This window comes from Petromyzon marinus, chromosome 27, assembly GCF_048934315.1.
Source record: "Petromyzon marinus isolate PM22_M1 ecotype Great Lakes invasive population chromosome 27, UKy_Petmar_22M1.pri1.0, whole genome shotgun sequence".
NCBI lineage: Eukaryota > Metazoa > Chordata > Hyperoartia > Petromyzontiformes > Petromyzontidae > Petromyzon > Petromyzon marinus.
This window is the reverse complement of record NC_133693.1, coordinates 3,799,774-3,824,200: the sequence shown is the minus strand read 5'-3', so window position 1 is coordinate 3,824,200 and position 24,427 is coordinate 3,799,774. Positions and strand designations below refer to the sequence as shown.

Below are 24,427 nucleotides of genomic sequence, written 5' to 3'. Positions count from 1 at the left end.
GCTAATTGGGGGTGCGGCGGAGGGACAACAAACTAAACACAAAATGTCATTCTCGTGAAACGAGTTTTTAATCTAGAAGTGCATAGCTCCCTAAAATCGGAAGGAAGAGCATTCCAGACGACCGCAGAAGCGTATCTGAAAGCACGCGATGCGGTGACCATCTTTGTTCGACGGTTATCCAAAAGCCGCCGCTGCTGCTGCTGCTGCGACGATGCCCGGAGTTGTCGTGATGGTTTACGTTCCTTGACGAGATCGGCAAGGTTGAGACAGCAAGAGGAACGCGCGTTGCCTGTTAACGTACCGTATGTTGAACTTCTTTCGCGCCGTACGTAGCCAACCGTGGCAACTGGGAGGTGCGGGGTAAGGACAACAAACTAGACGCAAAAAGCAGTTCCAATAGTAAAACCGCTTGTGCTCTCTCCCAGCGCCCTGGACTACTACGAGTACGACACGTGCACCAGGGAGGAGGCCTACCACACTTACGGTACGTCCGCGATGAGCTCACTCCACGCGTCCCCACCGGGGGGGTAGCTGCTGTCGGCTCTCGCGCAGGTGGCTGGGGGCGTACGATGGGCCCCACGGTAATCGTCAAGGAGAGGCCGCAGCGGGGTTGTAATGCGTTCAGTTTGAGCACGCAGATTTTCTTTTTTTACCAGACAATTTATTTCGATCCAGGTCCACGACCCACGAATGTTGAGTTTTTTTTGTTTTTTTACGCGGCCAGTAATCGTGCAACGTCGCCTCAACGTTGGCATGTGGTGGACATCGTTGGCCCAACGTTGGTTAAACGTGTCGACCCAACGTTCCATATTTACTAGGCGTTTTGCAGACAGCCGTTTGCCGAGTCTGGCATGATTTTTGTACCCAGTGCGGCTCAATTGAGCCCCCTGCTCCATGCGGTGGCGCGTGGCTCCACACAGACGTTTGGGGTAGGTGGTGGGGTGGCACGGTGCTTAGTGAGGCTGCTCAAACCCATTCACCAGCTTGCGTTGCTCCAACATGGCCTACACAGTGAAACTCAAACCCATTTACGCCTGGAAGCCTGACTCGGTGAGAGAACGTAAGGCCACGAGTAGCAAAACTGACGCAATCGGCGATGGAACCCTTCAGCCGTTCGTGCTATCGACTCCCTGCCACCAGTTCAAATTCAGGCTCAGGAGCTTCTCCTCTGCCTCCGACTGACTGCCTCTCTCTCCGTGAAATAAATCTGCCCACAGTTTTTGCACCGCGTCTTGAGTTGCGATCAAACTAAGACGGTAAATAAATTTTAATTGTACTGTGATTGTACGTGAGTCTACGCGCATCCTTGTGAGTATTTTATTATCTATGAATATGTGTCACTGAATTGCTATGCGAGTCTCTAGGTCTCTCTGGAAGTCTATGAATTTCTGATAAAGCTACAGATGTCTATGTGTGTATATAGAGACATCTTTGTATACGTCTATGGAACTCTACGTGAGTTGATGAATCTCTGTTTAAGCGTGTGCCTCTCAATGTGCTTCTACGAACCTCTGTGTAAGTCCACGGGTTCTCTGCGTGCGCCCGCGAGCGCCATTTCGACGCCGCGGAGAATCCACGCATCGTAATTGCGATCGCGTGCCCGTGTCTCTGTTCAAAGACGAGGAAGACTGGAGCGAGACGGGCAACCGCATGAAGGCCCAGGCCGTGCGGACGCCTAAGGGGGCCTACCGGGAGCACCCCTACAGCCGCTACTGATGATGGCACGGCGTGCCTCGCCGCCGCCGCCGCCGCTGACCGCAGCGCTAAATCGCAAAAACGTAAAGGGGCCACAGGAAATCCTTCACAGGTTTAATCTCTTTGTGTTCGACGCCGCAATCTTAATTTCCTCGAATCTCGGCGATCATAAACAGATTTGCGAACGAGCGGTGGATCGATATGCTTCGGTGCTCGGTGACGTGGCTAGCCGTTGCCACGTGCTCATTTTGGCGGTACAGGTAATTGATTAACGATCCCCAACCGGGGAGGAGGGGGGGGGGGAGATAACACTACTTTTACGTGATACGGACCGTCGGTTGAGTTGTGTTTGCATTTGAAGTTGTAATATGAAAAGTAGGTTTAAATTATTTTTTAATTATTATAAGAACTGCAGTTTCACTTGCTTTGTAAAATAAAAACAATCATGTAAATTTGATTTACTTAATGTGCATATTCATCTCCTGTTTTTTATTTATAGTAATAATAAAAATGTATTAACTTACCAATGGAAAGCATTAAATTAAGTCTCTCTCTCTCTCTCTGTACCAAGTTCAATGTTAAGATGTTTCAAAAAATCATGCTAAAGTGATTTTTTTTGTATAAATCTCATAAAATAAACCGTGTAACACTGCATCATACTAATCGACCAAGCTGACCTGCTTTGGGAAGGCTTCCTGAAGCCTTAAATGATTTAACCCGAGTGTGACTTCGTAAAAAAAAGGAGAGAAAAACAATGTAAATGGCAATAATCTTTGTGTAAATCTGATGGAAAAAAAATAAAGACCCCTTGAACTCTGTAAAACAGTGTAAAAGCTCATAAATGAATTTAACCATAAATCAAAACACAAATATTTTATATTTATTTAAAATGTTTCATTAAGTGTAATGTGTTAATGTTATATATGATAAAAAACAGTTTTATTTTTCCCTTCCCTGTTTAAATGTTGATTAACTTTTAAAACTGAATAAACTGTGACCCGATCACATGGCTTTTACTGTAAACCTGCTTATTTTAAACGGACTAAAATTTTGGTTAAAAAAAATCTAGAATTATTTTAAATCGCAAACAAACAAAAAAAGCCATTATAAATGTGCCTAAGTTCATAATTTAAATTCCACGTGCTTTCTCTATCCATATGTACATTATAGCATGACAACAACAAATATGTTTTATACCGTTCGGAATTGTTATAAAAAAAATAACATACATGTGAAAAAAAAATCCAACCCGACTAACTCCACCAAAAAAATAACCAGGTTTAGAGTAACATATATTTAAAATATACTTAACGGCTCTTGTGCGAAGTGCTTCCTCCTTTTGCGAATGTGTTCTGTGTATGATTTTTAGCAGCGAGACGATGGGTCTCTATTGGCTAGTGCTAACGAGCCAAGCTCGCACACAGCGGCTTCGCGTGTACGGCCGACAGCTGTGAAGGACAATCAGTCGTCGTTTTTAAGGCCCTGGCAAAAAAAAACGGCTCGAGGTAATTCTGCAGTTAATCCACGGCCACGACCCCTTTCCCCTCCAGGTAATCGTAAAACTCCACTCACTCCAAACATTACCCTTGTCACTTAATTTGGCGAAATTCCAGCCGTGGGAATTAAAGCATCGGTTCGAATGTCGTGCGACAAACCTCGCTGTCATGTGTCGGAGTGAGTGGCAAGTGGCTTGCCCCCTGCTTGGTGTGAACCCAGGAGTCACTTGGAAGGGATGTCGGAGGTAGCTCTGTGGTATCCACTTCCATGGACCCTTCTCGGAGGTAGCTCTGTGGTATCCACTTCCATGGACCCTTCTCGGAGGTAGCTCTGTGGTATCCACTTCCGTGGGCCCTTCTCGGAGGTAGCTCTGTGGTATCCACTTCCGTGGACCCTTCTCGGAGGTAGCTCTGTGGTATCCACTTCCGTGGGCCCTTCTCGGAGGTAGCTCTGTGGTATCCACTTCCGTGGGCCCTTCTCGGAGGTAGCTCTGTGGTATCCACTTCCGTGGGCCCTTCTCGCATACGTAGGGGTCCTGACTACTCTGCTGAGAGCTGTGAATGAATGCTTCTTCACGTGATGTGACGCCTAACGTACAATCAACCAGGCTAAATTTGGGGGGGGGGGAAATGACAACAAGTCACGCGTAAATTAATGGACAAAACAAGAAAAATATAAGATATTTAACGTAAAACCGTACTGTAAATCGTACAAATAATTCATTTAGCATTCGAGCGGTGCCCTGTGTGGGCTGATGTGACGACTATGCAGCTACACACAAAAGACATTTGTGAATAAATAGTGTAAACCCTAACCTACAACAAATTTTATTTTCCGACCGTACAAAAAATATTGCTTGTAATATGGCTTTATAATAAAACATTAAAATGATAAATGCTGTTTTAAACGTAACGTGACTATCACCACGGATCGTTAAATGACCAAACTCATTGTTCTTAAACTCTTGTTGCTCCCTCACCTAAAACGATCGCACTTAAAATAAATTTGAGCAAATGATCCGACTATAAACTGCCGACCCAACATTTGTAATAAAGCCAGAATCATAACGCGTTACTAACTCCGCATCCCCTTCATCACGTTTCACAGTGTACACACGACTTCCATTTACAATGCCACTCCACGTGCCCTGCGCATCATCCAGCATAACAAAGGCTACAAATTAGGTTACAGATGTGACATATACTTAATCAAATACCCCAAAATTTAAAGTAAATTATTTTTGGAATTATTATTAGCTGGAACACCTTCCCCATCTCATGCCGTGACCTTTGCGTGCATCATATATTTTTTCATGATAAACTTTTTTCGTTGGGTTAGATCACGTAAATATAAAATGTGTCGTTAAACCCGCCACCACCCGACACGGCCAATGAGTAAGGTTTGTCACGTGAACAAAACGTGCCAATAAGTTACTACTTCAGCACACCGGTGTGTTGGAGAATAAACCCACAACATTTAAAGTTCGACTACGTAGCGACGTTTCGCTGGCGATTTTATATATATATTTGCGTGCACCTCAGCCGCGAATTATTTATACACTTATTTTGTTCAAATTACATTTTACAAAAAATCAAAGCCCTTTAATTTCTAAACAACGAGGGACATCTCCCGCATGCATCTTCTCTCTCCGACAACACCAGCCCGACCTAACGGAAGGCCTACCTGTGTCTCTCCGCAGGTGACCCGCGGGCCGCCGCCAACCCCAGGGGCACGCGCTCGCCCTGTCAGCCGCTCGACTGGTGAGTGATCGCGATCCGGAATTTTGCAGCTTGCGCAGGGCCTCCACCACCACCCGCCCCCCCCCTATTTTTTTGGGATGGTGAGGGGTGAAGGGGTGGGCGGGGGGACACCCCCAGGCCACCCCTAGGCCACTGATCGCTGGCACATGGGCCACACGTTGAGGGGGTATATGGTGCCCGTGGCGATCCGGCCACTCTGTGCCAGTGTGGTGAGGGCATTTAACCAGCGGTGGATTGTTCATGGCAGATGATGTTCATGATGAAACTTACCAACGTAAATTAGTCAGGCACGATGGCGTGGATTTTTAATCGCTATTCTCTCGAATCATGGTCCGTACCTCCTTATAAGGGCAAGCACATGCCCAGGGGATAACCTTATTTGGGCATGGAACACCGACTTTATATTATAATGTAGGCCTCCCGTGTGTCACTGACTCATTATATTTCTTTACAGCACCCACAAGAAAGGCCGTTGTGTTAGTTCTGAAGGTCGCCAATGAGTAATGGGTGTGATGTGTTTGCAGCCACAGGGAACCCTGTATACGAAAGCCAAAGACGAGACAGTGGAGAAACAAGGACGGGCTGTGGAGCCGAGTGGACGCGCACGCTCCGGAGGTATGGAGGGCAGAGTTGAATGAGAGCACAACATGTGGCCGGCACCAATCGCCGTTGGTGCCCTCCCTTCACTTGGTCTATCGTCTGTACAAAAACGCATCATCTCGATCGGCTCGAGCCTCGCATAAATCACGTGAATTGGGTGTCGCCACCCCCATTCTGAATCCCTCCCCTCTCCCCATCCCCCCGTGAAAACAGACGCTTCCCCGTGCAGCTCACCTCTGCTCGCTGCTTGTTTGTTGAACTTCTTTTGCACCGTACGTAGCCAACCGTGCTAATCGGAGGTGCGGGGGAAGGACCACAAACTAAACACAAAAAAAGTATTCCTCAATAAATTATTTTTCAATCGAGATTTAAAAGTATATAGCTCCAGTGGCTTCCTAATATTGGAAGGAACAGCATTCCTTGTATCTCCCTCTCATCATCACCGCCCTTTCATATCCGACATCACGGATGTCTGGGCGAAGAGAGTTCCAGACTGGGGACAGATAAGGAGAAAAAGCAACTTCCTTTTTACGGAATGTTAACTAGGGGCTTAGAGAGAAGGCCTTAGTTCCACCCGTATCTCATTCTCTTGTCACATCCACACCATCTCCCGTATCCCCTTCCAGCGTGCGTTCTCTTTCCCCTATCACCCCCGGTCACCCCCCCCCCCCCCCACTCTGCCCTCTGCGGTGCTCCTCGATGCGTTCTCGCGTTGCTCTCCGCTGCGACGTTTCGACTGGTGACCGATAGGCAAAACGTACGTACGTGCACACGGATGTTGAACTTCTTTCGCACCCGTACATAAGCCAACCGTGCCAATCAGCGGCATGGGTCACTCTGCGCGCGCGCGCTTCAAACGCCGTAACCTCTGCGTCGGTGCTTCAAACGCCGTAACCTCTGCGTCGGTGCTTCAAACGCCGTAACCTCTGCGTCGGTGCTTCAAACGCCGTAACCTCTGCGTCTGCGTCGGTGACGACGGCGCGCGGAGAGGGCTCACTGCACCGCGCACCCGATCCGGTGTTGTTTTTAACAAACCCAGCTGTGCTGCAGCTTCAAGTCAATTAACTTCGCCCGATGCTGCTTGCAATCATTAGCGCCCGTGTTGCAGCTGTTTTGCCAATGTTGGAGAGCGCCGTGTGAATTCTCTGGGGACGATGTAAACGTTGTAAACAGGCGAGCGAGCGAGCGAGCGAAAGCGCGTTCGCGTGCCGGTGGGCGCGCGTGAACACGCGGGGTGTATGTGCGCGCGCGTGAACACGCGGGGTGTTCGTGCGCGCGCGTGAACACCCCGCGAGTTGCCATTGCTCCGCTCGCGAATTCTCACCGTGGCGACGCCGCTGGCGCCGCTGGCGAATCCAACAATTGCAACGTCCAATTCGGTCTTAGTAAAAAAAAAAAAGCAGCACTTTTTTTCTGAATAATATGACCGTGGCCTTGAGCCAGGATCTGCGCCATCGACTGCCTAATCATTGGTGGAGCTCCAAAGCGGCGGAGTCCGCTCTCAATGACAACAATGCACGTCTTCAGGAACTGCTGATGGATTTTCCTTCGGCACAGAGGCGGCGTGCTGTTAACACGTTCTTGCGCGTAATTCGTGTCTCTGTTTGCAGAGCAGCGCTCGCCCGTGAGCCTGCGGGAATATGCCCGAGAAACTTTCGACTTTTTTTACGGGGTGCATCCATCTGTAGCCATCTCCACATTCGTCTTCCCTCTCCGTACCCCACCCCTGCCCCTTCCCTCGCCCAACCCCCTCCACCTAATTTACATTACCTCTAATTATCACGGTTGGCTACGTACGTTGCGAAGTTCAACATACATACATAGCACTGAACTCTACCAGCCCGATACCGTGTTACTCATTCGTCCTCACTGTTTTTTTACGAAACTACGATTTCATGGAGATCTCATCCGAAAACTCTGCAAATTGTTTATAAAAGGTCGCCATGTGCAGCGCCTGGACCGAGATGAGGCGGTATAGAGACCAAGAAGACGATGGGCAGGTGACGTAACAGAATGGACGGAGTGCAGGTTAACATTTTCCCATTCCGATGACGTACATGGACATCATGAAAACTAAACTGGAATAAATGGGTTTTTTTTTAAGAAAAATCACTTTATCGGTCCCCTGGGTCCCACAAGGCCATGCGGGAGGGCGTGTGGCACAGTTTTGGGCGCCAGCTATCATAGAGTGCGGTCGTGTCGCTACAGTTCTCTGCGGTGAGCACAATGCCTTTGAAAACGACGGCGCTACTCCGCCTCTCTAAATAACATTAACGCTGAGCCACTTGCGCCTTCCGAGAGTCAGAGGTAAACGCCCCCCCCCCCCCCCCTGCAACTTGTAGACGTCTCAGAACGGGAAAGGGGTTAATAACACGGCGAGGCTGGCAGCGGACAGAGAGAGGTCGAGCGAGGCCCGACATACCACCGACCCTCTGAGAGAGGACAGCACTACCCAGTGAACATGGAGCGTTGGACCAATGATGGTCCAACCACACGCCAACGTTGAGCGAAAGTCGCATGGTTACTGGGTGCCTCGTGTGCACGTGGAACATTGGGCCAATGTTGAGCCAACGTTAGTTCAATGACATGCCAACGATGGCCCAACATTCCGCGTTCACTTGGTACCCAGTAAACACGCAACATTGGGCCAAAGTTGCGCCAACCGTGTTCCAACGTTGGCCCAACTGTGCAACGATGATAGTCTTTGATTGGCATGTCACGTGAAGTGGACCAAAGTGTGGGCATTTTCCACCTCTTCCAAGACATTTGGCCAGCGTAGAAGAATTGGCCAAATACTCTCTCTCTCGAGCTCTGTCTAGTGGAGGTTCTTCCGCCAGCGGTAGCGAGAGCTCGTAAATTGTAGGGCTGCGCCTTTGCCACCTTAAAGGTGTGGCAGTGCTGGTCGAGTGTGAGAGCCAGAGTCTGGGATCCTTTGTGACAGGATCAGCCAGGCTCGGCTCATGCGGACTCATTAAAAGCACCGCGCCAACACCAGTTCCACTGCTCATTGATATATGAAGCGGCAGCTGTAACCTGGGGTGCAGCCAGGAAATACAACTCTTATGACCTAGGTTATTGCGAGTGTGCAGTGTGTGTATACACTTATGAACGGCTCCGGTTTGGCAGTGTAGGTCTGACTTCGAATCAGTTGAGCGGCATTATCTTTTCATCATCTGCGAAACACTGTGGAAGTTACCTGGTCTATCTTTCCATCCGAAGCTCAAGGTCTTCTCGGTCACAGTTGTGCCCTCCCTTCTCAATCATTGCGAAATGTGGAACCCTTTAAAGGAACATCTACGCCGGTTTAAAGATGCATCTGCCAGTCATCTCAGTCAGTCAACCGATGGCACCTGAGTTTGTTCCGTGGCCTCCTGCCAGCGATCCTTTGACACATTACGTGGCCTCAAGGTGCATCTAGCCTGGCACAATGGCGGTTGCTGTTGTTGGCTGTGGGTGCACCGTCCGTATGAATGTATGTATGAATGTATGTATGAATGTATGTATGAATGTATGTGCGTTTGCGAACGTGTGAATGTGTCGGGCCCACCAAGGGTGCAAACTGTTGTGGGAGGCTTTTAAGAAATATTTGTTAATATCGTGCGGGTGTCTGGTGTCTGAACACCCACGGTGCAGCTGGCTGGAGCAGAACCCGGCCACCGAGGTGGGGGTGAGAGGGCGGGGGAAACGCCCCCCCCCCCGCTTCGCCCTCTCCTCCCCCGGTGTTGGGAGCCGACGTTGTGAAGCGCTAATTACGACTTATCCCCGAGTCGAGAGAGAGAGATGTCGTGGTCGGAAGTGAGAATGGTGCCGCGCGTCCCTCGTGCGGTAATTGCAGAATGTTGCCCTCACGCCCGTGCCAGTCTCTAACCTTCACCGTTCAATTAACATTCTTCCCGAACCAATTTTAACGACCCGCTCATCTTATTCCTCGAGTAAATTGCGTGGGCGCGGGCGCGGGGAGATGATAGAGGTGTGTGTGTGTATGTATATGTGCGGGGAGCGGTAGTGTAGCGCTTTGCGCGCTGCGCTACGAACCTGGTGACCGGGGTTCCCGCTCACGGTCAACACAAGTGACGATTATCTGAACCGGTCCTGGGCCTCCCCTAGGTCAACTCGGCCTCAAATCAGTACCTGCTGCGGTGTGTAAAAATCATCGCCACTGGGGAGACAAAGGCGGCCGGGCGTGGTGCTGCTGGCCATCCGCCCGCTCGTGCGCCGTTGCGGCCTTCAACGGTGCTGCTCGCTAACCGCACTTGCCCCAACGGTCTATGGAGGCTACACGGGTGATCTTTGCCTTTGTGTACGCATGTGCGTGCGTAAAAATTGTCCGCTTCCCTGATTGCCGGCACTTTTCAACTTGTGGGCGGATGGAAATGTCAGCTGTTTCACTTGGGATGGGGGGGGGGGCATTTGTCAGTCACGAGTGAGGCGAGCTTTCCGGTGTGGCCCGGGTGGTTTATGAAGGAGTGGAGCGCGGCCGTCGTGAAATGTTCATAAAAGTACAAATACATTCCGAGCCATCCTTTTTGTTTTGTAATTGGACGAATAGAGGCCATAATGGCGTAATGTATTCAGGTTAACAACAGCATTTTTATATATATATTTTTATGTGTGCGGTTTATCGTCTGCCATTTGAGAGGCGTTGACATTTGATTTAAGCGGTGAGAACCCGATGAGATATGAAGACCATTTTTTTTGTAATGATGGTTCAGCCCCACCCACCCCCCCCCCTCCCCCCCATGCAAGCTGGGGTCGGCAGCGACAGAAAATAACAAAGGATAAATGAAACAATCGCACGTAAACTCCGAACAAAACAAACGGAACATCCGATAAAAATTGCAATAGTGAAAATTACACAAAAGAGAGGATAATAGCGCCTCCGATAAGCTTGCTTGGCAACGTACAGTGCGAAAGACGTTCAACATACGCGCAGCACACACAAGTGACAATTGCAAAATTCACAATTGCAAGACGTAGCCAATTACCGAGCCTTTCCCGGTTGTACCTGAGGCTCAAACGAGCCTCTGCTCAACGCAACGGGGATGTGTGGCTCCCACAGGTCTTGTGGGCGATGGGGTGGGTAGGTGGCTAAGTCTATACAGTCAGGCTTGTTCTCTCCCTTAGATCCCATTTGGCCAGCTTCTGCGTTCATCGTTCATTCACGCACAGCCCCCCTCCCCACTCCGCGAGTAAAATCTCTCGAATCGCGACCCTGCAAGACGGCGGCAGTCGGAGAAACCCGGTGGACTCGCGCAGTCGGTGAACCCGTGGCGTCTAATTTAGCCAGGGTCCAAACAATGAGAGAGAGAGAGGGCTGGGGGGTTGGGTAGACCGACCCACAAACTTCTTCTGCCGCCTTCAACTCCCCGATGTTTTACAAACCCAGTTGATAGTCTGTTTTAGAGGAAAGCACTTCTGTGTGTGTATTTTTTAATGTGTGTGCTTATTAACGTGTTTATTCGTGTGTGTGTGTTTATTAATGTGTGTATGTATTCATGAGTGTTTATTAATGTGTGTGTGTTTATTCGTGTGTATATGTATTAATGTGTGTGTTTATTTGTGTGTGTGTTTATTCGTGTGTGTATGTATTAATGTGTATGTGTTTATTAATGTGTGTGTTTATTAATGTATGTGTGTTTATTTATGTGTGTGTGCGGTGGTCCCCCTCTTTAAGACGGGGGACCGCACAGACTGTAACAACTACAGGGGCATCTCACTCCTCATTGTGCCGGGAAAGGTCCTGGCAAGGATTATTCAACATCGCCTTGCCAGGCACGCTGAGGAGAGGCTTGCGGAGCCCCAATGCGGTTTCAGGAAAGAGCGGTCCTGCACAGATGCCATATTTTCTGTCCGTCTGCTACAGCAGAGGTGTAGGGAATTCCAGCAAGACCTACATCTCTGCTTTATTGACCTGGTCAAGGCCTATGATACCATCAGTAGGCCTGTGCTCTGGGTTGTTCTTCGTGTTTTTGGAGTACCTGACCCTCTGCTCATGATCATTAAGGACCTTCATGATGGTGAGCGGGCCCGGGTAAAACTACGTGGCCGGGAGTCCGAGCCATTCCCTGTACACCTTGGGGTGCGACAGGGATGTCCTCTGGCTCCCACATTATTTAACATCTATTTTGACCACGTAGTTCGTAAAGCCTTCAATAGCTGTACCGGGGGAATCTCCATATGGTACAGATATAATGGGAGGCTGATCGATGCCCAGGTGCGGTCAAGGGATGGCTCCCTATTGCTCAACCACGTTATGTATGCCGATGATTTGGTAATAGCTGCTCATTCAGAGGAGGAGTTGGAGACGCCGCTGCTGAGACTGGAGCGTGCCACTACCATCAGCCCCACCACAACTAAGCACGTGCCTGGGTATTTTGTACCATCGGACACTCGACCCCCACAACTCCCAATCGGTGATGGGGCAGTTGTGGAGAGAGTGGAGAGTTTCCCATACCTGGGCAGTGTGCTTATGACCGGCTCCAGTTTAACAGCAGAGGTCTCACTCCGAATCAGTCGAGCGGCAATATCTTTTCATCGGTTGCGTAACGCTGTGTGGAAGCTACCTGGTCTGTCGCTCCGCGGGCAAGGCTGCGATGGCTGGGTCATGTAGCCCGCATGCCCAGCCACCGCATGCCTAAACAGCTTTTGTTCGGCCGGATCGAGGGGGCTAAACGGGCGCGGCACGGACTAGAGAAGAGATGGAGTGATGTGGTACAGGAGGACGTGGATCTGAGTGGACTTGCCGATGACTGGTACCAGCGGTGTCAAGATCGGCCTCTGTGGAGGAGGCTCGTGAAGGACGCTACTGGGCAGTTGGAGGTAGTCGCCCTCCAACAACAACGGAGGGCGGAGGAGCGACGCTCACAATAACGAGCGGAGCGCCGGGTGGCTAAGGCACAGCAGGTTGGCACAGTAGGGGGCAAAGGTGGTGCATCAGCCAGTCATCTCAGTCATCTCAGTCAGTCGACCCGTGGCACCTGGGTCTGCCCCGTGACCTCCTGCCAGCGGGCGTTCGACACTTCACGTGGCCTCAAGGTGCACATGGCCTGGCACAAGCGTCGTGGTGACGTCACCGCCACTTAGTGGCGAATGGCGGTTGTTGTTGTTATTCATGCGGGCGTTTGGTGCGTTCAATAGTGAAGCTGGTTCGCCAGATTGTGAGACGCAGTTTTTTTTTGTGACCCCCTCTTCTTCGAAGGAAATGTTGGCGTGAGAGCCTGTCAGTCCGGTACGTGCGTTTGTGACGAAGCTGCCGTGGAAGATCTAGAAAGAGTCTGTGCGTACGCACGTGAAACTTCTTTCGCGCCGTACGTAGCCAACCGTACTAATCGGAGGTGCGATGGGAAGGACAACGAAACTACAAACAATAGAAGTGATTCTCATGACATTAGACATTCAAATGCCTGGATTGTGTCCGCGACGTCTATGGTTTTGCAGCCTTCTTGCCGTGAAGATTCCGTGCCGGTCTCGTGCACCTCAGGTGGCAACCGTGGCGGGGCAGGTGGGGTGGCACAGAGAGATGCTTGCTATGCAAGTTTCCTTCAAAGCCTTTTCCAAGTGCTATCTATTCCCCTCAGCATTTGTGCTCATGGGGGACGGTGGTCGACTGTTTGTCCTCTGTTACAAAGAAATGTCAGATAAACAATGTCACTGCATTTCTATTTCTGTTCTCTTTCATAACTTTTCCCCTCCGCCCTCCCCATGTTGCGCTCCTTCTGTTTCCCGAGGCAGTCGAGTCCTTTTTAAGTGCAATCTCAAGGCAGCACGTGTGTGTGTGTGTATTTATGTCGTTGTTTTTATTTTCTCGGTTATATATATATTTTATTTGCAACTCCCACGGTCCCACCCCCCCCCCCCCACCACCTTCGGGCAGTGGGGATGTGGATTAATGTGGCTCGCGGTTGGTTACAGAGCCCCCGACCTCCCTATGCTCCTCTTCCCCACCTGCCCTGGGTGTCGAGGGTGAGACGGTCGCCACGGCTACCGCACCCACAAGGGCCCCCCCCCCCCCACAGCCTTTGAGCTGCCACGTCCTACTAGGCCCGAAGCTTGTGATTCATGTCCACAGTCCAGGGCCCTCTTCGCAGTACGGGCATCATATTTGTTGCCATGTTTTGATTAGTCATGTTAATGTGGCCCGTGGTTGATATGTATTTATAACTAATATTTAATAGATCCTCGTGTTATAAAGCGGCACATTGTATTCAATTTATTAATTCTCATTACAGCGTGGCGATTGTCCATGGATCTGTCCACACGGTGATTAATTTTTATTCGCGCACTTCTGCCCGAGAATGGAGACGATGCGGGAAAAAAAAAAACCTTAACCGAAACTAATCCTCTTGCAAGCAGTGACGGCGGTCAGAGGTCATTTGTGCTGCTGTTAACCCAGTAAACATTCAACGTTGGGCCAACGTTCCATGTTAGCTGGTAAGCCCTGCGATCGCGGTCATTGATGACTGGGTCAGAGGTCATTTGTGCTGCTGTTAACCCAGTAAACATTCAACGTTGGGCCGACGTTCCATGTTAGCTGGTAAGCCCTGCATCGCGGTCATTGATGACTGGGTTGAGACCACCAACTCGCACCTCTTCACTCAGTTTAATCACGGAAGGCTTGAACCTGGATCCAAACCCAGGACCTCAGCAGTACTGGTGACCGTGCCTGCTGGACACCTCTACCCGTGAAGTTGATTAGGAGGAGCACGCTACTCTGCCCGTGTAGGTGCGTGCCTTGGGCTCTCTTTGAAATCAGATTTGTACGTATACCTGTTGAACTTCTTTCGCACCGTATGTAGCCAATCGAGTTAAGCGGAGGTGTTGGGGCACAGTGGGCCCAAAACGCCAAGGGGCCAGCAACAAGCGACACTATTGAAGGCGAGAAGGCATTGCTTGATGCAGAAAGAGAAGCGTTGTGACCTACCCATTTTGGCCATTGGAGGCAGCGTGGATGAGACAAAAACAATCTCTTGTAGACCGAGTCCTCAAAACGATTATTGAAGTTCAGCAACCGTGGTAGTAGCTGTAACAAGAGTGACAAGGAGGTGATTGACCGCCAGTCGGCGAGTGGCAGGAGTGTACACGTGGGGTCCTTTGTCAATCCAGCCCTCAACACGGGAACAGTCTCCGTGACCGTAGCTATTGCAGAAGTGATAAGGAGGCGGCTTGACCGTCAGTAGAAAGAGAGTGACTGAAATGAGCCGGTGAGTGCTGGAAGTAACTTTGAACTGCTTTTCTTTTTATCTCTTGTAGGAGTGTGGAGATGGATTCCCTTAAAGTGCCTCTACCTTCATTGCGTGTGTACACCCTCGTTATTTCTTTAGAACTGCTTTGTGTGTGTCGGTTTGTTGTCCTTCCCCCGCACCTTCGATCAGCACGGTTGGCTACGTACGGTGCGGAAAGAAGTTCAATGTACGTGCGGACGAATGTACTCCCTTAATAACAATAAAGCTGCTTGCGGAATCTCACGATGGCACGCTGCCTGATCTTTATCAGAGCGTTCTTCACACGCTGTGTACACGCACACACACACACAGTAATTATCTATACATGCATCGACATTAGATATCCGCGCAGAGCGGTGACGCAGTGGGAAGTGCTCGGCACCGTTAACCCGGCAAACACGAGTTCGATTCCTGGCGAGTGATATCTGAACCGGTTCTGAACCACCGCCCCCTTCACCGACCCTCCCCGACCAGCGTGGTGAAGTATGTCCAAACAAACCGCATGAACGACACGGGTTTTTTTTTTCTTTCTGGCCACACCACCCCCCGACTTTGCCATTCTGAGGTGCTCGCTAACGCCACTTGGACCAACACCCTTAATAAAGGCTACACGATTTAAAGCTTTCGTGACTGCAGTGATTCATATTCTTGGTTCTTTCGGTAAAGTCACGTTGTTTCCCTTCAACGTGACTTTACCGAAAGAACCAAGAATATAAAGGCTACACGGTTAATCGGTCTTTTTTATGTGCGTGCGTTTTAACAAATGTTAACGGGTACATGGCCATTTACACGGCGTTTATTCATATAACAATGAAGGCACTAAACCCCACCGTGCCTTCATTTGCGTTTGACCCGTCTTGGTCTATTTCTGCCTTCGCATTAAGCTGCGCAATTACTCCGGCGAAAGGAAGCAACTCTGCTGCCCGCGTCCCCGTGATGCATCCGAGCGGGGTGCGAATCGTTGCCACTTGGGTTGCCCGCTGTGGCCGAAGAGGGGGGGGGGGGGGGCTTAAGTGCATCGCGGTGCAGAAGAGATACAAACCCTGCGATCCACCTCTCCGTGACCCTGCATTTTGAGAGCGCTCATTCCGCCCGCTCGACTTCGTTCGGACCGCCAGGCGAGCTCAGCCGCCGCTTGTCCCAGCCCCTGAATTTATTCGCGTAAATCAGAGCATCCTTGGCGGAGGCACGACCGCGGTGCGAGCCGCTTCTGCTGCTGTTGCTGCCTTCGAGTCGGTCGAATGTTTTTTTTCCTGGGAAAGGAGCTCGCGTCTGGACTGCAAATGTCGCGCGTCTGTGACGGGCCGCCGTTAATTCGGTCAAACCTTCAAAAGGAGCATGGATCGAAGCCTCTCGTCAAGAGGCGTTGGCTTCTCGCATCGCCTCGGGAACGTGCGCACGGTCGTGGCAGGGTTGGTTATTCACGGGCTTCGACCGCCCTCCTAATGCACATGGGAGGTGCAGCTTCCTCCTCCGTGAGCGGGGAATTAACGAGTCGCCCGATTGTACAGGGAAGTGCTATCCATCACTCCTCGCATCACGCTGTGTTGTGTGGTGTGGATCTCTGTGTGAGCCGCCCGTGGGTCTCTATGCAGGTCGAATTGTGACTACGGTGATGCGTGCTATCCATCACTCGCGTCAAATTGTGTTGTATGAGTCTACGTGTGAGTCTGTGGGTCTCTGTGACGGTTGGTGGGTCTCTGTGTGAGTCTGCTTATAACTATGGTGAAGTGCGATCCATCACTCGCACGATCACCGGCCACTTGACCCGGCCACGCGCTTTTGCAGGAGGTACAAATGGAATTTATCGAGCGACCCCGGATGCCATCGAACGGCATTTTTCCAACTCGACGTGCAAGTCATAAACTCAGTTCGTTGCCTTTCAAATGCCAGTACCAGAAGAGGACTGTCCCCCCCCTCCACCTCCACCACGAGGGGGGAATCTCAGCAAAAGCCACAATGCGTTACAATACAATCTGATTTTTTTTAGGTCCTGAATTCTGCTATGGCTCACACCCCCCGTGTGAAGTATGCGAGGACTGGCTGCCACACTCATCCGGCTTAATCGCACGCGAATCTTCACCGCCAACATCTTTTATTTTATTTTATACCTACGTGACTTTACCAAAAGAACCAAAGAGTATATTTTGAGTTGACTGACAAAAACTAAAATCGTTGCAGTCGAGCAATGGAGCTTGATGGCTGCTGGTGCTTTTGCTCGAGAGATACACACAGGGTGGCCCACAAGTGACGATTACATTGGGATTTCTAATTTATCTTCATGCTGGCATTACAAATTTTAATTGTTCATTCTTTAAGTGAATATGTTATCCAAATCGTTATTATCTAATTTTGTCTCTCTCTTGTGGGGTCACCTCGAATCCATAATTTACAAACCCTCGACCAAGGACCCGGAATGATTTAAGACAAAACCATAATTTCTGAACGTTCAGAAATCATAAAAAAAACAAATACTAAATTCATTTAAAAAAGAGAATTCGCGCATCGTGCATTCATGTCAACGCAAGTCATTTTAAACATTTTGTCAATGTAAATGAAGAAGACGGAAGAAAAAAAACCAACCCGTGTGATTTGTTAGAATAAACACAAAAACCCAACTACCCGTCCCCGACTTTTTGGGCCACCCCTGTTCCGTGTGATTGGACAACTTGGCGTCGCCCACTCGGGGGGGGGGGGGGCTGCTTTGTTCACCTTCCTCCCTCCCCAGCTTCACAAGGCGCATCGCTTAATCTTTGTCTCGCTCCCTTTGTCTGGCTGCTCACCCCGGCCCCCTAATTGCCTTTTAATGAAATGCCCCCGCTGTCTTAAATTCCTCTTCGAATATCACTGGGGGTGGGGGCAGGCGGGGGGCAGTGGGGTGGAGGAAAAAAAAAAAACGTCAATTTCATTACGAAATATATTTGATGTGCGATAATGGTAATACATAGTGGCTACCGTTAAGATGCTTTTTCATCTATCAATTCAGCAAATTGTTATTTGAACAAATTAATCGCCGCGAGTGCAACCTGCTACGATCGCGTTAATTTGAGGTTGTCTTTCGCGGCCAGTTTGTGAAAAGCAATCGCGGGAAGCGTGGAGATTTTAATTATCAATGGGGGACGGCAAGTGGGGGGGGGTATGGTTGGTGTGGTGCCAAAGTCGTCGGTGTGTTTATGGAAGCAGCGTCGCACATGGGGCGACTGCGTCTTCTCGCGAGTGTGCCGGAGTCCGCGTTATAACGAGTGCGGGGTGGTTTCGACAGCGCAGTTGGGAGAGTTGTTGTTGCCTGGTCGAATGAGGAGCGTTCGATGGCGGCTGAGAGGCGACTGCGAGTTGTTGCCGCTTCTGTTGGGAAGAGGGTTATGATGGCGGTGATGGTGATGATCATAATGTTGAGGTTGGCGGTAGCATCGTCGTTCATGCAAATTGCATTTCAAAAGCGCGGAGGGGCCACGAGACACGAGATGGAAGGCAGCGGGGTAGGCGGTGAACCGGTGCCAACAATTACCCAAGCTCTGCTATCCTCTATATGTATATATACATACCGAGATGTTTTGAACACAAAAACGTGTTGGAGCACAATGGCCGAGCGAGTTTCCGTTGGGGACTCGGATCGTCGCACCAGCGGCGATGCGAGTGGCGTTTCCGCTGGAACGGGTCGTCCAGCTCGCCACGACCAGCGCCAGGCGTAGTCGACCGATGGCGGTGCAACCCAACCTGGAGGAGCTGACGTGCCGGAGAGGCCCACCGGGGACCGGGCTACGACGGGAGAAAGAACATTGTACTGGTGCCTCACTTAATACCTTGCCACCAGCGTCCCGTGCCAAGCGCCGCGCTACGCCACCGCCACTGATGTTTGATGCGAGTGCATTTGTTGTGGGTGTCGAATTGCACCTCGCACGGTGTTCCGTGTCTGGGCACTGCTGCCACGGTCCCGCGCGCGGCATAAAGAAACTAAAACACGCGGCTGCCCAGCGGCGGCCCTGTTCGATAATTTTAAACCGCGCGTTGGTAGTCGGCGAGCTGATGTGGGAGCCCTGCCAAGAGCCCCTCTCCTCCTCCTCCTCCCACCCCCTCCCCCCAATGCCGCCCCCAATGCCCCCCCCCCCCCCCGTCTTCTTCTTCTCACACAGCGAGAACCTTACCCAGGGCTGGCATGGAGCCCAGCAGTTAAGCCCAGCGGAAATATTGCATGGGAGTCGAGGTTTAGCCACACAATTATTTAGTACCCTGCTGCAATGCAAGTGGTTACTTTTGCAATTATCTGGTTGACTTCTTGAATAATAACACAATACAAAAATAGATATTTTTGGAGGAAAAAAAGACTCAGCTTCCCCCACCCCCCCCCCCCCCCCCGATTTGCCGCTGGACGGGTGGTGATAGGCAGGGCTTGGTGACGCAATTAGCATCATAATAGCCAACGTGCCTTCGAAATTTGGGCTATTCGGGTGGCTATTTGGGGTGGCCACCGTTTTTAAAGAGGCCTGTGTAATCGATCGCAATAAAAGTAGTCAATTGCATTTTTCATTCAATTAAAATCCACTAAAAAGACGACGCATGAGTCACATGGGTCCACTTGGTGGTCACATGACGGCCAGCACAGATGACGACAAGATCTGCCAGGGGAGCCGAGTGAGATCGCGAGTTCTAAACAAGATCTTGGAAGATCCCAGCAAGGCAAGGAAAACGCTCACAATCTGAAAGCGTGAATCGTGCCATTTGCCGGCCAGGGGGATTAAAGCTATTGTTTCGAGTTTATTTTGTTTACCCAATTAATAAATTAATATACCAGGATAACGTTTCATTCGCAAGAGTGACGACCTGGGGTATTAGTCTGCCAGTCGGAGGGAAATTATTACAGCCGTGTATACTGTAATCCCAAATGCGGGGGAACGTTCGAATTTGGCAAATTTGGACCCTGATGCTGACACATAATGATCTACTCTTGGGAATTACATCACGGGATCTTTATCGTCTTCTGTGAAACAAATGACAGGTAGCCGTCGTAGTAGCATTGCGCATAATACAACCGGTAGTATTAATCAGGGCGGCCGATGGAATTTGAACCGCGAGCCTCTGCGACAAGCGGCGAATGCTCTGCCGCTGGTATGCCCATTTAGAACGAAGGACAGATTACAAACTTATTTTTGTGTTTAGTTTGTTGTCCTTCCGATGAGCACGGTTGGCTACGTACGTACGGTGCGAAAGAAGTTCAACGTACAGTACAAATAAATGGGAGAGGAGCCCATTCGGTCGATCCGGCTCGCTCGGTGTTTAGCCGCAGATGGATTTCCGAATTGCATTGGGGCGTTCCTTGGCGAGTCCCAGTGAATCAGCTTCCAACCACGTGTCGTGTGGGCAACGTGGTTCCACACTCCCACCGCTCTTTGCAACAAGAGGCTGTAACCCCACCCACCCACCCCTCGATCCCAACAATAGGCGAGTCGAGTAAATTTTAACGGCAGTGAGTATTCAAATGCATCGCAAGTTGCGATGCATTTACAGATCAAATCGCTGAGAATCTTCACCGTGACGCCCCACCATCCACCCCGCGCTTGACCACGGTGGTGTTCGGGGTCAGGGGTGTAAATGAGGCACTGGGATGGGATGCCGTACGACAGCGATGTCTATTTGGATTCAGAACGCGACTCGTTGCTGGCGCGGTACTTAGACTGACGCTCTCAACGCAGGGCCGCTCGAGATGACGAACGCTGTAGCCGAGGGGGCAGCTTAAAAAATAGAAGGTGCAACACGAGGCAACCTGGAGCAAGGGGGTTTGAATCCGTGCCATTCGCATGTTCGACAAGTAGGCGAGGGTTAGTGGATTCACTGCGAGGATGTTGTGAAACTCCCTTCGCGTGGGTGTCGAGGAGGTGGTCTACCCTGGCTGGCCAGGCGAATGCAGCAAAGTGCGGACCAATATCATCTGTCCCATCAGTATAGGGATAGAGTGCTTCCCCCTCGCATGTGCGTGTTTCCTCGCACATGTAAATACTCATTACTCGACTGAGACATCTTAATATATAGTGGACCGCAGAGCATGGGTAATTGTTGGTGGCTACTCACCGTCTGGCTGCTGCTAATCTCTGGATCCTACTCGTGCCTCAAGAGTCACTCCCTCTGTGTGTGTCTCTCTCTCTCGCTCTCTCCCTTCGAGAGTGAGCGGACACCGTGCGACGGAGGCGCGTCACAAGTTGAAAGCGTTATCATCATCACAAGCTCGCCTCGTGCCCGATGCCCTTGGCTACAGCTCCTCCACGCGGAAGACGACGCTTTGTTCCTTCCTGGACATCTGTGGCATCGCTTCGGCCAAGTCCCGCTGGCCCCCACTCCCCCCGCTCCCGCCGCCCCAATCTCACGCTGCAAATATCCCTCAGCCCCCTGCCCCAACCTCCCACGACTAACACAATGCGAGTGCCACTTTTTCCCAGAGAGGTATTCAATTGAAGTTGTGCTGCGCACTGTGCGTGGTGGTGAGTCGCCAGCGAGCGCCATCTGCGCACTATTTCTGCAAGTATTTGTGCACGTGTAGTGTATTAACGCTGACTGCTGACGGAAAAGTGGTACTGACAGCAGAGGGCAGTACACACGTCAGCGGAGGGAGTACAATACGGGGGTGGGGAGATCTGAAGGAGAAGCTCAGGAAGGGCTCCATCTGGAAGCCCGGGAACCTGCTAGTAGGTTCCAGAAAGGTTGGCGTGGCGAGGGCGGAGCGAGGCCACGCCGGGCGGGAGGATAAAAGGGGGGGCCCGGGGCGAGAGCTCGGGGCTGTTGCTGGGAGTGGATCCGCCCTCGCCGCCGTCTCGACCACCCTGAGACGCGGCTAGCTAGACAGCCTGCCGACTGTACTCGCTAGGCAGTGCCGTCAAATGAGACGGATGTGTGACTAGCGTGCAGGCACCTAGGGCGTCTGTAGTGCCCTGATGTGTAGAATAAAGAAGGTGCCTTAAGAAACCCTGTCTCCGAGTGAGTCACTCCACACGTATGTATGTTGAACTTCTTTCAGCGACGCGCAAATCCACTTCTGGGTGCCTCGCCCCAACGTCAATTCCCAAAGCAACAATTGAAGACAAAAACACAAAACGTAATTCTGCAACTGCTGCGGTGAGGTGGGTTGCCAGGAAGCCTGTGAAGGTTGTGTGTGGAGTCTTAACCTTCATGAAATGTACATGGTGCTTCAATAAAATGTTAACGCTTATTATGGGACTATCGTTTTTAATGGGAAAAAATAACGTATAATACACTATAACAGGATAACAAATGTGTGTCAATCGCTTCAAAAAGTGAAAGAGTCTCCACTTGTTCGCCATCGTTGTCAACGCGTGGCCTGGAACCTTCTCCAGGTGGTCTCCAGAGCCCGGAGGGGGCAGCACATGTCACGTGGTGTTGTTGCAAACTCTCAGGAGTGTGAACACATTTTTTTTGTAAGCACCCCCTGGATATTCAGTGTGGGGAACAGGATGGAAGTGAACGAACGTTTAGCCGCGGTGCACCATGGTAAGGGGGGGGGGTAGAGAGTCGACTCCGCAAAGGGGCAACAGACAGCGTGGGGGAGCGGAGAAAAGGGGATGCCAGGCAAGGAGGTCCTCAAGGCGGACAAGGAGGGACACGGCTCGAGATGGTCAGCAGGATGACGGAGCGCCGGTGCAGGACGGGAAAGAAGTGACTGATCCGGGGTGAGATGGCGAGGGATGAGGCAAGAGACGGAGCTGCACAGAGCAGCGTCTGTTTTTATTTTGCGGGGAATGGAGAGAGGGGAGGGATTCTGAGAGGCGTTGGCCACACACAAGTCGCAGTACTTTACTAGCCCTGTCATATCCAACCAGCCACGAGTACCAGCCATACCCTGAACCCGAACACAATCCCGTTGCAGTAGTGTGGTTAGCATGGTCCCTGGTTCGAGGAATTAAAGGAGCCCCCCTGTCCAATATCCCCCATCCTCATCGTAGCTCGGAATCTTCCACCGTTCTGGCGGCGAGAGCCCTGATGCAGTTGCACCGCCTGCACACCCCAACAACAGCTACGCCACTGAACCACGGCTCCTATCCACAGCTTCGGCAATTCGCAAGCCCCCTCCCCCTTCCTCCCCCTTTCACTTTCTGGTCTCTTTTCAGGTTTTGGTCTTCACGGCGACAGAGGCCTTCGAAGGTCACAGATGCATCATCAACAGATCCAGAGGAGTTATTTATTCTCTTTGTGCTTCCGTGGATTAATCTGGGGACGGCACACACGTGGTCTCGGCGACTGCAGCTGGGGGAGAGGGTCGTTGCGGATATTGTGGTAAAAAAATATAATAAAAATGTGCGTGACATCCCGGAGACGCACGGATGTTATTTACATTTTCCTCTGCCATATGCTGAGCAAACAGCAAGATATTTTTTTGCCTTTTAATAACTTACCTTCCGTCATCATGATTACACGCACGGGCGTGAACACCTGCTTTGCAATGGCAAATATAAACTTCGACAAACAGACACAAGCACGCGCGGACATATTCCAGGTGTAGCCTTGCACAGATTGTTGGGGCGAGAGCTATTGGCGAGCGCCTGCTAAGGCGGTCACAACTCACAGAGCGGGTGGGTGCGCAGAAAAAAACGTCCGAACGCATTTGGTCTCCCCGCTGCTGATGTTTACACACCGCACTTAGATACTCATTTCAGGCTGAGTCGACCTACGGGGAGTGCCATTAGTGGTTAAAATAGTCGTATGTTAAATATTCGTGATCGGGATTCGAGCTTGGGTCGCCGGATTTGTAGCGCAAAAGACAAAGATCCCCCGTGTAGCCTGTAACAGACTGTCGGGACAAGTGCTGTTAGCGAGCACCTACGAAGGCCGCCACGACACACAAGTGGGTGAGTGGCCAGCACCACGCCCGGCCACCTTTGTCTCCCCAGTGGCGATGTTCACACACCCCCACCATGTACTAATTCGAGGCTGAGTCGACAAAAAGGGAGGCCCAGGAACGGTTCAGATAATCGTCACCGGTGTTCGCCGTGAGCGGGAATCGAACTCGGGTCACCGGGTTCGTCGCGCAGCGTAGCGCTAACCGCTGCGCCACCGCTCGTAACATGCAGACACACACGCATACAGACAGACAGACACACACATGGACACGCGTAAGTAGCCTCTCGGATCGATGACGGGATAAGCTTGGGGCTTGCCTGAGCGATACCTTCACGCAGGGCAATCGTGTAGTAACCACCGCACGGGTGATTCTAATTTATTTCGTGTTTCCTACTGCGGGAAGGAGAGTCTAAGCCAGCCAGCTTGTGGGGAATGTCCTTGTCAAGTGGTTGCGTGAGCACCCGAAGCAAGGAACCAAGAGGCTGTGGCTCTCACTGACAATGTTTGTATGTTGAACTTCTTTCGCACCTTATGTAGCCAACTGTGCTAATCGCAGGTGCGGGGAAAATACAACAAACGAACCCAAGGGGGAAAAAAAACTATTTTGTGGATGATATTGGTCGCGAAAGCCTACATGTTAAACTAGACAAAAAAAAGCAATAAAAAATAGTTTTTAAAACTAGATTTTTAAAGTGCATATATCCAGTCCTTTCCTAATATCGGAAGGCAGAACGTTCCAGAAGTGCTGCAAAACCGCATCCGAGAGCGCTCTTGACCGTCTTTGTTCGACGACGAGCCAAGAGCCGCTGC

General features: G+C 50.8%; 1 protein-coding gene across 6 annotated transcripts in view; it reads left to right on the top strand.

Annotated features, from left to right (window-relative positions):
• The window catches only part of LOC116946620 (KH domain-containing, RNA-binding, signal transduction-associated protein 2-like), a 68,706-nt gene extending 46,979 nt beyond the window's left edge, over nt 1–21,727 (top strand). For 2 of the 6 annotated variants that reach the window (XR_012945447.1, XR_012945446.1), the window contains exons 9-12: nt 426–484; nt 1,619–1,807; nt 4,892–4,952; nt 5,477–15,016. Coding sequence is in view for 1 of the 6 variants with exons in the window: in XM_032961702.2 (XP_032817593.2) it covers nt 426–484; nt 1,619–1,716 (157 nt within the window). In the remaining 5 variants the exon portion in view is untranslated. Of the gene's footprint in view, nt 1–425; nt 485–1,618; nt 2,706–4,891; nt 4,953–5,476; nt 15,017–20,932 lie in introns of those variants that run through there. The other 4 variants (XR_004403585.2, XR_004403584.2, XR_004403586.2 and 1 more) reach the window with 4 other exon arrangements.
• The last annotated feature ends 2,700 nt before the right edge of the window (nt 21,728–24,427 follow it).